Source organism: Phyllobates terribilis, unplaced genomic scaffold (genome assembly GCF_046119375.1).
Source record: "Phyllobates terribilis strain yellow unplaced genomic scaffold, ASM4611937v1 Scaffold_4982__1_contigs__length_55417, whole genome shotgun sequence".
Taxonomy (NCBI): domain Eukaryota; kingdom Metazoa; phylum Chordata; class Amphibia; order Anura; family Dendrobatidae; genus Phyllobates; species Phyllobates terribilis.
In genome coordinates, this window is record NW_027367730.1 from 1 (window position 1) to 18324 (window position 18324).

The 18324-nt window shown below is 41.4% G+C and overlaps 1 protein-coding gene across 1 annotated transcript; it reads left to right on the forward strand.

Annotated features, from left to right (window-relative positions):
* Window positions 1-13019: 13019 nt before the first annotated feature.
* Window positions 13020-17996, forward strand: LOC141249674 (uncharacterized). The gene is made up of 4 exons (XM_073669750.1): window positions 13020-15317; window positions 15396-16972; window positions 17333-17691; window positions 17758-17996. The coding sequence occupies exons 1-4, from the start codon at window positions 13020-13022 to the stop codon at window positions 17994-17996; spliced, it is 4473 nt and encodes a 1490-aa protein (XP_073525851.1).
* Window positions 17997-18324: the final 328 nt, after the last annotated feature.

Below are 18324 nucleotides of genomic sequence, written 5' to 3' on the forward strand. Positions count from 1 at the left end.
GAGTTTGCCCATCATCTTTTATGACTTTTCCCCTTTTTGACAGAGCAGTGTAGTGAGTGGTTTTTTACTAATAGAATGAAATTAATGGATGGTTCTAAAAAATTAGCTGAGTTAAGAGTGGTTCACAGAGATGGGCCCTTTTTACGGGTAGTTTTTTGAAAACTTATGATGTGTTTTTAAAAGAGTAAAAAAGGCCATTTCTCTAAGTATGTTTCGTTTAGCTTCAGTTCCTCTTTGTTACAAACTCGAATCAAGTAACTATGTACTTCAGCTTTACAAAGACAAACAATTCAACCAATCATACACCGAAATTTATGAAGAAGAATTAGCATTCAATGGCCATTACTTGTACATAAACAACTCCATGAACGAGCAAAATGAAGCATGCAGTAGCCAATCGTATGTCCAAAGTTAAGAATGAGAAGACTTACAAAGGATGCAAGGACCTGAACCTACTTTATCTTGAAAAAACAATGAGATTACAGCGACCTGAACCCACTTTCACTTAAGAGTCATTTTATTTGACTATGAAGATGGCAATTCTCCACATATAAAGATAACATCTCTTAATAGACAATGTAACTAGAAATCTTCTTTCTGGACAGAATCTAACCTGAAAAAAACCTATTAATGAACATTCATTCAATATTTGTATCTTAGAATATCAAAGAAAGCAAAACAAACAACAAGATTGAGGATCCATGTATATGGTGTTCATCATCCATGTTGATGCAGTCAAATATATTGGATGTAGAGTTCAGGTTTGATTTCTAAACTTGTGTGGAAACTGTTTCAACACGTTTCCGTTCGCATCTAGAGCCGTTTTGATGTCACTTTACCTAACCTAGAATCACCACACCTTGAATCCGGATATAGTGTGAGTTGTAGTAGGGTGATCTCCTCTCTAATGTGGAATTGATGCCGAATTTTGGCGGATTGATGGATGAGACGCTAATTTGATGTGGATGAGGGTTTGACTGATTTGACCAAGAATGATGTTGATGAAATGAAGGTTGTTGAAGATAGTGCGACAACATGACTTTTGCCCGGTCGTTTGTAGCTAGTAAAAAGCACTATAAGTAAATTTTGTAAAACATGGAATCTCACAAAATAATTATACCTTGACTATCCTAAAAAACTAACTAGAAGGTAATATAGGTAAAGCAAGAGTCGAATCCCACATGAGACATTATCAATTTTTGAATAGATTTCAGTTAAGCAAATTAGAGTAAAAATAACGGATTTGTAAAATCTATAACTAGAAAACGTAGAAAACAAGTTATTAGTGGATGGAAGTAATTCTTAACAAAGCTAAGTTTCAGTATTCAATAGTGATGACGATCATAGTAAATTAAAGTTCCAAACTTTATGCAAGTTGTTCCTATTCTTATACGAGGGCGATTAGAACCTTCAAAAGAGCATAATAATCTTATCCTAATTACTTAACCACGACTGACCTATCAGTAATTCAAACCAATGGAGCGCTAAGCAATGAACACCAGGATACCAAAATAGGAGAGCAGCTATCCTGTAATTCATTTCTCTACATATAAATCCAAGAATAAACAGATACTAGAATAATATGCTTTCTTGAAAAGAATAGAAAGTATCAAACAAACACAATCAACCCTAGTAATATTATATAATCAACTCAATCCTAGATGATTAGCCTAGAACTCACAAATAAATCAATCAAAATTTAATTCAAGAGAAAAGAACACAACTTTTGCATAGATAAAATTTAGATAAACTCACATCAATCAAAAACTGAAACTTTAACTAACTTTACTATGAAAAAGGGAAGTATAGTTCCTCGTACCAGAATCACAAAGCAAAGTCTTCGAAAAAACCTTTGAAACTGCTATGAAACTCTACACTAAACTTAACAACTAGAAAAGTTGTTGTTAGAAAGAAACTTAGCGAGTCCTAAAAAGTATCTTCAAATAATAATAATAAAAAACTCAAACAAATCTAGAAACGCATAAAACTAATTAATAAACTAAGTATTGGAAAAGATAAAATAAAGGAAATTCTCGTGTAGAAATTGCAGCGTTCGGCGGGTGCCTCTAGCCATCTGACGCTACCACCAGTTGTAAATGTGAAATTCTGGAAACTCTATCTGCGGGCACCGCTGGAACACAGGTGGGCGCCACCGAGAGATCAGTCTTCTGATCCTTCAGCTTCTTCATGAATCTTCAATATATCTCCTCTTCTTCTTCACTTCTCTTCTTCTTCTTCTTCTCTAATCCTTCAGCTTCTTCTGATCCTTCAGCTTCTTCATGAATCTTCAATATAGCTCCTCCAGAAGCCCATGCGCGACCGCTAGAACACAGGCGCGCGGTCGCGCATGGGCTTCTGGAGGCAACACGCGATCGCGCTCGGGGGGCACGCCACGCCTTTTGTCATATCGCAGCTTTTCCTCCTAAAATGACGTAGTATGCTGCGTAAGTCTCAAGTACCAAAATACCACCGCTTATGCTGCACCAAACAACGACTATCGAATTCCCCCACACTTAGTTCTTGAACGTCCTCGATGAAGCTGCAATCACCTTACTCTTCCTTTGAGTCCCGTGGCCTCACTCTTGTGGGAAACAAATTGATAGCATTGATTCCTTTTCATTGACAATATTGCTCCATAGAACCACCTGAAAACATACAAGCACAGGTGCAAATTCCGACTCCAGCATAAAACTCATCATCACAACCAAGACTCGAAGACAGCTACTCAGCAAGAAATCAACCCATCCTAGATGTTAGTTGAGCTTTAATCGTCTTGTTAAAGCTTAATCTATTTCTCTTTGTTTTGATGATAACAAACTAATATGTTTAATCTCTTAGTGTTTTTAAGCCTTCCAGGTCATTGCCGTATTTGTAAGGATGCGCTTAAGTCACTTAGAGATGCGCTTCACTGGTCTCAGTCGCGCTTAACACCAAGCGGAGAAAGTAAGTTTCGCAAACGGTGTTTAATAAATCCATTCAAGACCAAGAAGTAAGAGTGATCGAGCTTCGAGGGCGTAGAGACGCGCTTGATTGAAGTTGAAGAAGGTTGACCACGAGGTTCCACCGAAGCTTAGGGTGTGCCAGAGCGCAGAAGAACAAATCCACACGCTAAGAAGGCTGGTAAAGCGGGAGAGTGCAAGTTGCGTGCACAGGAAGGTGCGAGAAGAACTTCACACTCTTTAGGACACTACTCCAGGGATCGCCAGCGTGGCAGGAGTTTGTTAGAGCTTAAAGCACACGGATTCCTTATGTGGCGTGGATCAACACATGAAGAACAAAACCAATTCACTCCAATCCGTTGATTAATTCTGGTGAAGTGATCAAGGCACACGGTTTGATGAGGTGGGATTGTGCTTAGTCTTTGTTTGTTACACGAATTGAGTTATAGGTTTAGCTTAAGGATTGTGTATAAATAGAGTGCTGTTGCATTGACTCTAGGTATTGCAAACTGAGAGAATATAGGAAGCTAGAGAGAGCTTAAAAGATATATTGGTTTGTAATCAGAGAGTGTTGAGAGTGACTTCTTTGTTCTTCAGAGCTGAATTCCAAGTATTGTAAAGAGAGAGTTTACGAGTGAGTTTTAAGTGTTGAAGCGAGAGATTGTAATCCTTTCTTAATCAATACAAGTGTAGTGGTGAGTTTTATCCCGAGTCAGCTAGTGACTTAGGGTTCTCACCGTTTGGAAATTCTTGTGTGTGCAAATATAGGTGCGCTTTAACAACTTAAAGCGCGCTTTATTGTCTGTCTAACCTCTTCCGCACTTAAGGACTTTAATAAACTCATTACTAATAGTTCTTCATAGGTTAAGCGCAAGCCAAGTATTCAAAGCGCAATTGAATTCTTGTTAAGCGCAACTAAGGCTTAATGAACCTTAGTGACAGTGAACAATAGCTGATCAAACACGTGTTTTATACAATTGGTATCAGAGCTTGGTTAGCTATTTGCACTAATCCTTTTACAGGTTCAAAAGGATTCTCAAGTCTCGAACAATGGCTAGTTTCAACCTCGGCATTTCTCCCGCCAAGCCCCATGTCCTTGTTGAAGGCGAACTCGAATGGTGGCTCACAATGACGAAAAATTACATCCAACAGATGGATTACTAGTGCTGGAAGATTATTGAAAAGGGCGATGAGAAGATCTCCGAAACTGATGACTAAAAATGGGAAGCAAAAGAGTACCAACTGATGGAGAAGAATGCTAAAGTGTGACAGCTCATTCTTAATGCACTTTCAAGGAAAGACATAGACAAGGTAATGTCCCTCCCCACTGCCCAAGCCAAGTGGAAAGCTATCATAAACATGCACTCAGGTAGTGATGACATGAAGGACAATCGTATCTTTGAGCTTAACCGCGAATTTTGCTCCATTAGAATGGGGGAAAATGAGCTCGTTTCTGATTATCATTCTCGGTGTCAAATCCTCTATGACAAGATGCTTTCTGCTGGAATGGAGAAGAAAGCTTGGGAGTATTCTATGGCGTTCATTCATGGAGTGAACTCAAAGTATACAACCCTCAAGAAAATTCTTCTTCAGTCCAAGGAAACTCGAGAATTGCCTATCTCTGTTCTTGCAGGGAAATTCAAAGTCGAGGAAATCAAGAACAACGAGGAAAAGCACTCAGACCAAGTAACAAGAGGAATGTCGCTCAAGCTCTCACGTGTCCTCAAAAAACATGAAAATGATGATGAAGGAGAAGACAACGATGATAGAGACGTCGCTATGATGACTAAAGTTGTAAAGAAATTCTTTAAGAAACAGGGTGGTTTCAAGCAGCGCGATCCTACCTCCAAGCAGCGCGACGTCAGGGATTTCACCTGTTTCAACTGCAACGAGAAGGGACACCTTGCTAAAGCATGTCGTCATCTAAAGGTGGATCCAAGTGCAAGCTCCAGCGAAAAATAGCCTCCTCCTAAATAAGCTTTTGTTTCACTCTGGGGTGAATCTGATGGAGATTCTGATGATGGAGCGCAAGCTGATATCTGCTTGATGGCTGGTAGTAGATCAAACTCAGACTCTGGCTCTGAGGTTGAGGTAATGGATCTTAACTATGAAATCTTACCCAAGCGCAATCTTATAAATCTTTTAAAAGAATTAATGGTTGATCATAAGTCACTAGTTCATGAAGCTAGGGGACTTCTGGATGAACTTAATAGTTCCAAGGAAGAAGTTGATGAGCTTTCCAAGCGCTTACATGACAACCTAACTCTCTTGACTAAATCCCGTGAGAGTTGTCATGAAAACGAGTTGGAAAGAAACTCTGACTCAACCAAGGATGTAAAGCTCGATCAGATCATATCAAAGCTTGACATTCTTACTAAGCTAGTGGAAGCAAAGTCTGTTCCTCAAACAGGCTTTGTGAAAGCTAGACCTAGATTGGGCTATGACCCCCAGGAATCTTCCTCTTCTTCCAGTCCTCCTCAATTAAGTGATTTCTCTGCTAAAATCAAATCACTTGAGCAAGACCTAACTGCCTACAAGAGTGAAAACTCTCATCTAAACAGCAGAATAAAGGTGCTTGAGGATCAACCTTTAGAAACCAAAGAGTGGTTTCGTGGGGAAAAAGCGCATCACTGGTATAAAAAACAAGTGCATACCCCAACTCAGTCTCCCGTCTTACAAAAGAAAGAACCATTTAGACCAGGAAAAGGCAAGTATGGTTATGTAAGAGGTAACCATTATTGTACCTTTTATGGTCGAAATGGACATGACAAACGTGAGTGCAAGGACTTGAAAGTCCTTAAGAATCAGCCCTATAAGCCAATGGATAAATCCAAGGGCAAGCGTCAACGTTATCAACATTCACTTGTTGACAATGGTTGCACTTCAATGCATAAAGGTGCGCTTCGTAAAGCGCGACCTCATATTGTGCTTGATCTTAATGACCCTAGCTATTATGAGCCTGTTCATAAAACAAGCAAGTCAATAGCTATGGACAATGTTCCCACGAAGCTTGCGCTTCGTAGGGAACACAGAAATTAATCTTTTTCTTTGCAGAATGGAATGAAGAGTAGAGGATTCATGTTTAGCAATTGTTTGTAATGAGCGATCCACTTTGGCTACTCTCATTTCAACATAAGGAAGGAGCGCAAGACTCCTTCGGGGAAAAAGGAAAGGAAAAATCACGAGACTTATCTAGTACATCATTCAAGGACTTAATATCTCGATGTACACTTTCCACGTGGTTATTTGAAGCGCAAGGGCATCAAGCTTATTCACATATCTTCAGAAGGGCAATTGGCAGATATCTTCACTAAGGCGCTTAATCGTCAGGTATTCCTAAACCTAAGGGTTCAGCTTGGCCTTATTCGACTCCATTAGCTTCGATGCAATGGAACTGTAAGTATTCCTCTATTTGACTAGATCTAGCGAGCTTAGTATCAAGGTACGAACTATGGTCACTTGCGGTTGATAGCTTTGAGTCTTGCATGCTTTATAGTAGTTCATTTAAATGAATTAGTATTGAATTTGTCTGACTTGTTTGGCTCGATTTGATATAATCCTAGTCCATGCATGCTCTTCTTTGCCAAAAACGTGACAATGGTGATCGACTTCTACCCATATTACATGCCTACGAAATGATCCATTGCTTAGGTGTCCTTAGCCTGACTAGATGTAACCCTTCTCTCGTCCTTTATTGAGCTCTACATTAGAGAAGTATTCATTTGGTGACATAAAGCCCAATTACCATGCTACATGTTATGCACATACTTCCACATCAACTTGAGTGATTGAATGCTCTAATGTCCCCTATATGAAATGTGCATTTTCCTATTCATGAATTACTTTACATTGTAGTTTGAGAATTGAACTGGACATCACGCTCTTACATCTGCTCATATCAATCAGTGTTGTGCTTCTTCCATATTATTATTCAGAGGTGATTCAGCATGCGCTTCAGTCTTTAGCGCATTTCAGTGTTGCAGTGTATCGCGCTTTGCAGCGCATCTGGGTGGATTTCCTTCCGAGTTGGGTTTGCTTAACTTTGAAGAAACGCTCTTTTTTTCAAATCAGTCTGCCGCTTGTGTGATGTAACGACTCTCTTGCAGTGCAACGGTCATAATTATATCCGTTGAGGGCTATGCGCAGGCCTAGCGCGGATTTCGGGATTTTATTGGACCGTTGGGAGCTGGTAACGGCTATATTTCTGAGGATTGGTTTTTGATTGGTGTTTGAAGCTGCTCAGAGTTGTTGGGTGGGCTATATATACAAGGTATTCGTCTAACCATTTTTACCTTACCATTTTCTTACCTTCTACCTCTATCCTCTTCTACTCCCCTCATTCTCCATTCTCTACTTACCGTCACTACCATGGACAAAGTACTCAGTGAACTCAATGAGCTTGACCCAGCAACACGGGCCAAGGTCGAATCACTCGTCCAGGCAATGACTAAAGCCTCGTCCCATACTCAGCCTCCACCACAAAATCTCCCCGCCTCTCACGATGTTACATCCCCCACAAAGAACCCAGACTCCCCCACAAAGAACCCAGACTCTCCTACACAAAACCCAGATTCCCCAGCTACTAAAACAGCCTCACATTCTGATCCCATAGACCTTACAGGCCATGACGAACCAGATCCAGTAGCTACTAACCCAGATAGCCCCTTAAAAGACCTGTTTTCTCATGATCCCAAGGTGGATCTCTCTCAGCTCGCCTCTGATCTAGAATTCGCTCGCTACGACCCAGTGAAGGAGCTTGGAAGAGCTCAAGCTGAGACGTCTCACACAACTCCAGCTAAAGGTAAAGGTGCGCTCAGTATTGACACACCCTCTCGGCCTGGCTCCAAAGTTCGGCCTCAAGCGCAATCTCTGCAGTCTCTGAAACAGCTTCTCGCCAGTATTCCATCCGACTCAGACGACGATGGTGAGTTTCAACTCTTACCTTGAACTGGTGTGAATTCTCCTCTTCCTTTACAGTCTCAGAGACCAGGTAGAGAAAGTGATGCGCTTCGCCGCAAAGGCAAGAAGCGCAAGGCCGCAGCTCCTCCTCCTCCTGCTTCAGAGGATGTTCAGTCTTCCGATGGGTCCGAGCACGATTCTCCTCCTCCAGAGCAGAAACCAGCTGGCGCTTCGACCAGATCCAAGCACACCAAGGTAATGGGCTTAACAAATTTTCCTGCCATTACTCAGGGTGTACAGAAGCGCTCGTTCTTATTTCCAGAGATCGTTACTACTGATCTACTGACCGGGCTTCAAGACTCTTCCCAAGTCATGTGCTTTGCCACCTGGTTGAGCTTCCAAGGCTGGGATACACTTGAGACAGAGCCTGCGCGCTGCAACAACGCCGTGGTATATTAGTTTTATGCAACTCTGGAGTACCAAGCGCCTAATCCCGAATACCACTCAGTTGGCTTCACATGGAGAGGTAACTCTAAAGAATGTTTTTGTGTTAAGGATATTGCCAAAGCTATTGGCTTAACAGAGTAGTCCAGTGGTTTCAGATGGCTTTACAAGAAGAATTGGCCGGCTGGTGCTACTGCGCTGAAGAAGACAGTTTTGGACCTAATGTGCCAAAGGGAGCGCTTACAGTGGATATGCTTCGCCCCGCCAAGCGCCTACTGCACCACTTCATCATCACCAACATCACGCTACGAGATTACGACCGTGACATGGTGACTATAGCTGATTGCTGTATTATGGATGCAGTTATCTCAAATCAGGTTGTCAATACCGCTCAGCTCATGATGAGTCATCTGGTGTTGTGTCGCGCTGCTACATCCGGTCCTCTACCTTTCCCACACTTAATCTGCAAGATGCTTTGTGCCGATAGTTTGTACGACACCTCTCTTCCTGATTATGCCTGTTCAACTTTTCTTACAACCGATGCCATCGTGGCTATTCTCTTGCCCAAGACTGAGGAGAAGTTCCACTCTAGCTCGCGCTCTGAGCTGAGCCCTCGCACTCGAGCTTCCTCTAGTTCTGCCGACTTGTCAGTAACTGTGGCCTCGATGGAAGCGCATCAGGAGAGGGTGGAAAAGCATCTTTGAGAGATGGTTGAGCTGATGTCGACTATGCTGAAGCTGGTTCAGGAGAAGTTTGAAGCTGATAGGGGTGGTAGTTCGTAAGACGGTTGTGATGGTTGCGCTTTTAAGCGCTTTTGCTGACTTTGTTTTCTCTCTCTACTTTGTTATAAGTTTTTGTGAGTTAGCTTGCTAGGGTTCCTACCTATTTTGTGGCAGTTTGTGAACAATATAAATGAAGTATGCATTTTGACTTTTATATCTCTGAGAGCCTTACTGACGTGAATTTTCTTTCCTTAAGTTGCTTAGTGTTCTCTATTGAGCTTTGTCTGACATCTTAGCTAGCAAGCGCACTGTACTATTTTTCTTACCGTATAACTTTGCTTTGAATTTTTCGATGATGTCAAAAGGGGGAAAACACAGGTACATTCCTCTTTGATTAAGGGGGAAGTATGAGATCGTGCTTGAATTCAAGGGGAACTGAAAACTGGTATGGTTAAGTACGTGGTAGGATACTTTGATCCAATTCCAAATCTGAATACTTGATTAAATTGATATTATTGCCTTCATTTTAGTCACTTAAGAAAGTATTCATGAGCTTACCTGTTTACAGTTTGTCATCATCAAAAAGGGGGAAATTGTTAGTTGAGCTTTAATCGTCTTGTTAAAGCTTAATATATTTCTCTTTGTTTTGATGATAACAAACTAATATGTTTAATCTCTTTGTGTTTTTAAGCCTTCCATGTCATTGTCGTATTTGTAAGGATGCGCTTAAGTCACTTAGAGATGCGCTTCACTGGTCTCAGTCGCGCTTAAAACCAAGCGGAGAAAGTAAGTTTCACAAATGGTGTTTAATAAATCCATTCAAGACCAAGAAGTAACAGTGATCGAGCTTCGAGGGCGTAGAGACGCGCTTGAATAAAGTTGAAGAAGGTTGACCACGAGGTTCCGCCGAAGCATAGGGTGTGCCAGAGCGCAGAAGAATAAATCCACACGCTAAGAAGGCTGGTAAAGCGGGAGAGTGCAAGTTGCGTGCACAGGAAGGTGCGAGAAGAACTTCACACTCTTTGGGACGCTACTCCAGGGATCGCCAGCGTGACAGGAGTTTGTTAGAGCTTAAAGCACACGGATTGCTTATGTGGCGTGGATCAACACATGAAAAACAAAACCAATTCACTCCAAGCCGTTGATTAATTCTGGTGAAGTGATCAAGGCACACGGATTGATGAGGTGGCATTGTGCTTAGTCTTTGTTTGTTACACGAATTGAGTTATAGGTTTAGCTTAAGGATTGTGTATAAATAGAGTACTGTTGCATTCACTCTAGGTATTGCAAACTGAGAGAATATAGGAAGCTAGAGAGAGCTTAAGAGATATATTGGTTTGTAATCAGAGAGTATTGAGAGTGCCTTCTTTGTTATTCAGAGCTGAATTCCAAGTATTGTAAAGGGAGAGCTTACGAGTGAGTTTCAAGTGTTGAAGCAAGAGATTGTAATCCTTTCCTAATCAATACAAGTGTAGTGGTGAGTTTTATCCCAAGTCAGCTAGTGACTTAGGGTTCTCACCGTTTGGAAATTCTTGTGTGTGCAAATATAGGTGCGCTTTAACAACTTAAAGCGCGCTTTATTGTCTGTCTAACCTCTTCCGCACTTAAGGACTTTAATAAACTCATTACTAATAGTTCTTCATAGGTTAAGCGCAAGCCAAGTATTCAAAGCGCAATTGAATTCTTGTTAAGCGCAACTAAGGCTTAATGAACCTTAGTGACAGTGAACAATAGCTGATCAAACACGTGTTTTCTACACTAGACTCAAACAAATACAGTGGTTTCAACAACTTCCTTCTCCTTTTACAATGTTCCACCAAGTTAAGTTGATGGAGGACCATCCCTAGAAGATCCACCAATGGAAGCACCTACCATAGAAGGTCCTATCACAAGGTCAAGAGCCAAGCAACTACAAGAGGACTTGACCACATTCATCACTCAATTCAGCCTTCAAGGTACACTTATGAGAGTTGAGGATACATGTGGCAAAGCTAGGACTCTACTCACCTTTGAGTCCAAAGAGTTGGCTTGAAGACCTTCCTATCATTTCCCATTTTTAAGCACTAAAGACTATTGCATTTTATGTGTGTTTTAAGCCGTGTGGCTTGTGTGTTTTTAGGACATTTCATGTATGTTTTTAGGAGACCAAGGGGCCGGCCATTCCACCATATTTAAGCCTCCCTTGTCTTCCTTATTTAGTTTAGTTCAAGTTTATTAAAACATTGTGTTTTTTTTCTCCATTGAAGAGAGAGCTTTGAACTCAAGTGTGTGATGAGCGTTTGCTTGCCTTTCTCCAGATGTTTTGTCTATGTCAAATTGAATAGATTTGGTGTTTGCAAGCTTCATAGAGCTCCTCCTTGTGCCTCCTCCATGTGAAGGTTGTGTAGGGTTGTATTTTGTGCATCATTACAGCTTGGTTTTATGCCATTAAAGCCTTTGGTCTTGTTGTTGTTTGTGCTTGGTCTCGATCACCAATTTATCCCGTTCATTCCCCTTCATTTTCCGTTTTATTTTGCACTCTGAATTCTGTTTTAATCCGGACTTTTGCCGGTTTGTTTCTGATTTTTGTTTGTGTGTGTTTCTATGTGTTAGATTGAGGTCTAGATCGGCTAATGCCTTTATGAGGCTGCATCAAGTGGTATCAGAGCCATTTGGCCTCATTCATACCTTCACAACATCGAATTTGCACCATTTCTGACTTGTATTGCATTCTGATGCGTTTTGCGAGAGTTCTTAAATGTGCGAGTAATTGTGTGCAGGTTACACCTAAGAGGACGACCTGAATTGAGGAAAAGAAAGGATAGTAGGCACGGTTGAAGCCTTGTCAAAAAAATCGTCCATCTACTCCATCAATCCATCCCAAAACTGAGATCAACCAAGATCTACCGGCCATTTTCGGTTGAAGTTCATCCCATGTTCTTCATGTTCTTGATGATCTTGATTAAATCCTGAAGAACACATTCAACTGAAGGCTGCACGTGATAGGGACAGTTGAGGGGACGAAATTCCAAAAGAAAATCAATTAATTGCCTAATCTAAACCACCTCCCCACTCCTAGGTAACCGTCAACCACTTCTCCCTATAAATCCGGCCTGTTTTGGTTCTGATTTGCACGTGGCCTTGAAGCAAGAATATTCCGAGTTTATGCTTTGTTTTTATTAGTTTTTCTTGTAATTATTGTAATTAAGTTAATTAAAGTCAAAAAAATCAAAAAAAAAACAAGAATAGCCAAGGTCATTTAAACAAAATCAGGCTTGACCGAGTAGAAAAGAAAACGTAGAATATAAACCGGGTCTTGGCTTTATAAATCGGTTATTACTTCAAGTCCGAGTTAGTAAGTCAATATCCAGGACGGTTCGAAGCTTTGTAAACCGGTACAGCCCTCACTCCGAGTTAGTAAGTCTACATCAGACCAGCTCTGTTCTGTTCCCTTTTTTTTAACCCAGCTCCTGTCTCAACCTGGTGTAGAAACCCTACCATCCAGCAATACACTACGGTCTAAAAAAACAAACCGGGTTCTTATCTTCCAGAATTGAACAAAGACATCAGAACCGATTTGTTAAGTCCTTTCCGTGGCTGCTTTGAATAAGGAGAACAAGGGATTGCCAAGAGCCCTTGAGCATACCCTATTGCCTTAGCCACCTAGTCCATAGCCCCACATTCTTCAAGGTTTGACAAGGTTAGACAAGGCCGAGCTCCTTCTTGACTCAATCCAGGTTCGACTCAAAGGTAATCACCTATTTTAAGGCTAAAATTTTGTGCTTAAACACTAGGTTGCTTTCTCATTCTAGCAATCCGAGAGGAGTGATTTCTTACTTTGATATCAATTCTGATTTGAGTTTTGTGTAGTGAACAGGCATTTGAATTGAAAGGTTTGATCTTTACAAAGCAATATCAAGTTAGGGAAGAACAAGCAATTGGAGAGTTGTGTGAACAAACACTTGGTTTGGGAGACACTTGAGAGTTGTTATTATCCCTAACCTTACATAATTCAGTGTTGTTTTTGTTTTTGATCATGTCTAACTCCAGGGACTATGAAGAAGAAGGCCATGAGAGGACCAATGTTAGGAGCCCCACACCCCTACAACCGGAGGTTATTAGCATCCTTAAGGAACTCTCGGATAGTATCAAAACCCTCAAGGCTGAGGTACACGTCCTTAAGAACCAAGAAGCCCCTAGCCCTACTCCCTTAGGAACCAACTTAGAACCGGGCCAAACCTCAATCCAAGATGTCCGGGTACCTCTTCCTACACAAGAAGAAGAGCAATATGTTGCATCAAGGAGAGAGGCCATGCTTAGGGCTGAGAGCCTACTTAGAGGTGAAGTTCCTAACCCTCCAAATCCAGGCCCACAAGAGAGGAGAAACCTAAGGAACCCTCCAACTATCCGCATCCCTCGGCGTCTAAGGGAAGAAAACTCTAATCCTAGATCTCCTAACCCCTATAGATACAATGAATTTGATGAATTTCAGGATGAAGATGAAGCACATGATGAGTATGAGGATTGGAGAAGGGCATGTCAAAGGGGATTCCAAGCTAGAAGAAGAGACCCTGAGCAAGATGGCCTAGGAAGAGTCAAGGTGAAGATCCCAACCTTTGAGGGCACAAGTGACGCTGATCTATACATGGAATGGGAGACCAAGGTGGAACAAATCTGGACATGCCACAATTTCCCCGAGAAAAGAAAGGTACAACTAGCTACCCTAGAATTCAAGGGCTTTGCATTAGCTTGGTGGGATAACTTGGTCAAGGAAAGGGTGAGGAATCTTGATCCACCGGTCAGAACTTGGGAGCAAATGAAAGTCTTGCTCAGAAACAGATTTGTACCTCCCTACTACACAAGAGAGCTTAGGCAAAGGTTAGAGAGTCTCAAGCAAGGTAGTATGAGTGTTGAGGAAGCCTACAATGCCATGCAACATGCAATGCTCAAGGCTGGAGTAAGAGAGGATGAAGACGCTACAATTGCAAGGTACCTAAGGATCCTAAACTATAACATTTCCTATGAAGTAGACATGTATCCTTGTAGGACAGCTGTGGAGCTACTTCACAATGCAATCAAGATAGAGAAGAGGATGAAGACAAAGAACAACTACACCTCAGGCCGTGGGCAAGCTAGTAGCTCATGTTGGAAGCCAACATCCAAGAGTGCTCCCTACAACCGAGAGCAAGGTAACAAGGACCAAGCTGGCCCTAAGAAGGAGATGAACTCAAGCTACAACTCAGGCCAAACCAGCCGGCCTCCACTCACAAGTCAAGGACCAAAAGGGAATGCCTCTAACTCTACTTTTCCTAATAAGTCTAGTCAAATTGAATGCTTTAAATGTAAAGGAAAAGGTCATATGATGAAGGATTGTCCTAATAGGAGAACTATGATTGAAGATCACCTAGGACATTATGATTCTTGTAGTGATAATGAATATGAACCTTGCATTGAATATGAAAATCAGCATGATAATGACTTAGAGCAAAGTGAGGAATTAGAGTATGAGCATGGAGATAGCCTAATTTGTAAAAGGACTTTGCATGTGTTAGCAACCTTGGATGAAGCTAGTCAAAGAGATAACTTATTCCATACTAGATGTCTTGTTAAAGGGAAAGTGTGCAATATGATTATAGATGGTGGTAGTTGTACCAACATAGCTAGTACTACATTGGTATCTAAGTTACAACTTCCTACTACTTCACACAAGAGACCTTATAAGCTAAGATGGATGAATGAATGTGGTGAATTAAGAGTCACCAAGCAAGTTAATGTAGCTTTTAAGATAGGCTCTTACCAAGACACTATGTTATGTGATGTGGTCCCTATGAATGCTTGTCATCTATTGTTAGGTAGGCCATGGCAATTTGATAGGAAAGTTACTCATGATGGCTATACTAACAAGCATATGTTTAAGTATCATGGAAGATGTATTACCTTGTGTCCTATGACTCCAATGCAGGTTGCTCAAGAGTTTGAGAAGTCTAAGGCCAAAGAGAAGGTGCAAGAAGAGGAGGAGAGCAATAGCAACATGCTACTAACGTCCAAGGCTGAGATGGAAGAGGAGTGCCTACCCATAGACACTAGAATCATGACCTTGATCAAGCCAAGCAAGCAAAGCCTCGCTAGTGACGATGCCAACCTCAGCACCCTTCCACCATCCGTCCAGAATCTACTTGAGGAGTTCAAAGACATGTTTCCGGAAGAGTTGCCCTTAGGTCTACCACCATTTAGAGGGATTGAGCACCAAATAGATATTATCCCAGGAGCTTCATTGCCAAACAGACCGGCTTATAAGATGAACCCTCAAGAGAGCAAAGAGGTGGAAGATCAAGTATAAGAGCTTCTCAACAAAGGCTACATAAGGGTAAGTAAGTCACCATGTGTGGTACCGGTCCTACTAGTGCCAAAGAAGGACAATTCTTGGAGAATGTGTGTAGATTGCCGAGCTATAAACAACATCACAATCAAGTATCGTCACCCTATCCCTAGACTTGATGATATGCTTGATGAATTGTATGGTGATACATTGTTTTCTAAGATAGATTTGAGAAGTGGATATCACCAAATCAGAATGAAGGAGGGAGATGAGTGGAAAACAGCCTTCAAGACCAAGTTTGGGCTATATGAGTGGCTTGTGATGCCATTTGGTCTTACCAATGCCCCTTCTACATTCATGAGGTTGATGAACTATGTCCTAAGGAGCTATATTGGGAAGTTTGTTGTGGTTTATTTTGATGACATCCTCATCTATAGCAAGTCCCTACAAGATCATGAGCAACACCTCAGGGAAGTATTATCCACACTTAGACTTGATCACCTTTATGCTAATACGAAAAAATGTGATTTTTGCACTAATGAAGTGATCTTTCTAGGGTTTGTGGTCAGCTCAAGAGGACTAGAAGTGGATCAAGAGAAGGTGAAAGCAATCAAGGAGTGGCCTACTCCTACCAATGTTGGACAAGTCCGGAGCTTCCAAGGTTTAGCCGGCTTCTATAGGCGGTTTGTGAGGGACTTCTCCACCATAGCCTCACCTCTCACGGAGCTCACCAAGAAGAGCACGCCATTCGTATGGGGCAAGGCACAAGAGGCTGCATTTGAGGAGCTAAAGCATAGATTGACCAATGCACCTCTACTCATTCTACCTAACTTTGCAAGACCCTTTGAAGTAGAATGTGATGCCTCAGGTATAGGAATTGGTGGTGTTTTGATGCAAGAAGGTAGACCCATAGCTTTCTTTAGTGAAAAGCTCAAAGGTGCGTGTCTTAATTACTCCACATATGATAGGGAATTATATGCACTCTTTAGGGTCTTGAAAACTTGGCAACATTATCTCTGGCCAAGTGAATTTGTGTTACATACAGATCATAAGTCTTTAAAGCATCTAAGAGGACAAGATAAGTTAGATAGACGTCATGGTAGATGGATGGAGTTTATAGAAACCTTTCCTTATATAATCAAGTATAAAAAAAGTAAAGATAACATAGTAGTCGATGCCCTATCTAGGAGATATGCTTTGATTGTCCATCTTGATTCTAAGGTGCTAGGGTTTTCTTACATTAAGGACCTTTATGCTTATGATTCTGATTTTGGGGACATTTATAGACTTTGCCTTGAGAAAGGATCCTATTATAAGTGTTACTACTTGTTTGATGGATTTCTTTTTAGGGCAAGCAAGGTTTGCATACCTAAGTGTTCCTTGAGACTCTTGCTTGTTGAGGAATCACACAAGGGAGGTCTTATGGGGCACTTTGGCCATGACAAAACCTACTCTATGCTTAAAGAACATTTCTATTGGCCTCATATGTTAAAAGATGTTGAGCATGCACTTAAAAGATGTCTAGAATGTTTAAAAGCTAAGTCTAAAGTGCAACCCCATGGACTCTACACACCACTACCTATACCCTCCTCTCCTTGGCTAGATATTAGTATGGACTTCATTGTTGGACTGCCTAGGACTAGGAAGGGACGTGATTCAATTTTTGTGGTTGTAGATCGATTTTCTAAGATGGATCACTTTATTCATTGTCACAAAACGGATGATGCTTCTCATGTGTCAACTCTTTTCTTTAGAGAAGTGGTAAGACTACATGGGATTCCTAGATCAATTGTGAGTGATAGGGATACAAAGTTCTTGAGTCATTTTTGGCGTTCTCTTTGGGGACAACTTGGTACTAAACTCTTGTTTTCTACCTCAAGTCATCCCCAAACTGATGGCCAAACTGAGGTCACCAATAGGACACTTGGTACCCTTCTTAGGACCCTCGTTAAAAAGAACTTAAAGTCATGGGAAGATGTATTGCCACATGCTGAATTTGCTTACAATAGGGCAAAATATTCTTCCACAACTCTAAGTCCTTTTGAATGTGTCTATGGTCTTAATCCTTTAACCCCACTAGATCTTGTGCCGTTTCCTATGAAGGAACGAGTAGACTTTGATGCTAATAGACAGGTGGAGTTCATAAAGGAGTTGCATGAAAGGACCAAGCTGAGATTGGAGCAACTAGGGCATGATGTGGCCGCCAAGAACAACAAAGGAAGGAGGAGAGTGATCTTTGAACCAGGAGACTTGGTTTGGGTGCACTTGCGTAAGGAGAGATTCCCTACAAGGAGAGCCTCCAAGCTAGATCCAAGGGGATATGGACCATTCAAGATCCTTAGGAGAATCGGAGACAATGCCTATGTTGTGGACCTCCCGGATGACTATGGTGTGAGTGCTACATTTAATGTGGCTGACCTTAAACTTTATGACGCCCATGAGGGTATCCCTACAGATTTGTGGTCGAATCCTTTCCAAGGAGGGGAGGATGATGGAGGACCATCCCTAGAAGATCCACCAATGGAAGCACCTACCATAGAAGGTCCTATCACAAGGTCAAGAGCCAAGCAACTACAAGAGGACTTGACCACATTCATCACTCAATTCAGCCTTCAAGGTACACTTATGAGAGTTGGGGATACATGTGGAAAAGCTAGGACTCTACTCACCTTTGAGTCCAAAGACTTGGCTTGAAGACCTTCCTATCATTTCTCATTTTTAAGCACTAAAGACTATTGCATTTTATGTGTGTTTTAAGTCGTGTGGCTTGTGTGTTTTTAGGACATTTCATGTATGTTTGTAGGAGACCAAGGGGCCGGCCATTCCACCATATTTAATCCTCCCTTGTCTTCCTTATTTAGTTTAGTTCAGACTTTAAGAAAACCAAGTGTTTTATTCTCCATTGAAGAGAGAGCTTGAACTCATTGTGTGTGTGTTGAGCGTTTGCTTGATTTCTTATTCTAGATGTTTTGTCTATCTCAAATTGAGTAGATTTGGTGTTTGCAAGCTTCATAGAGCTCCT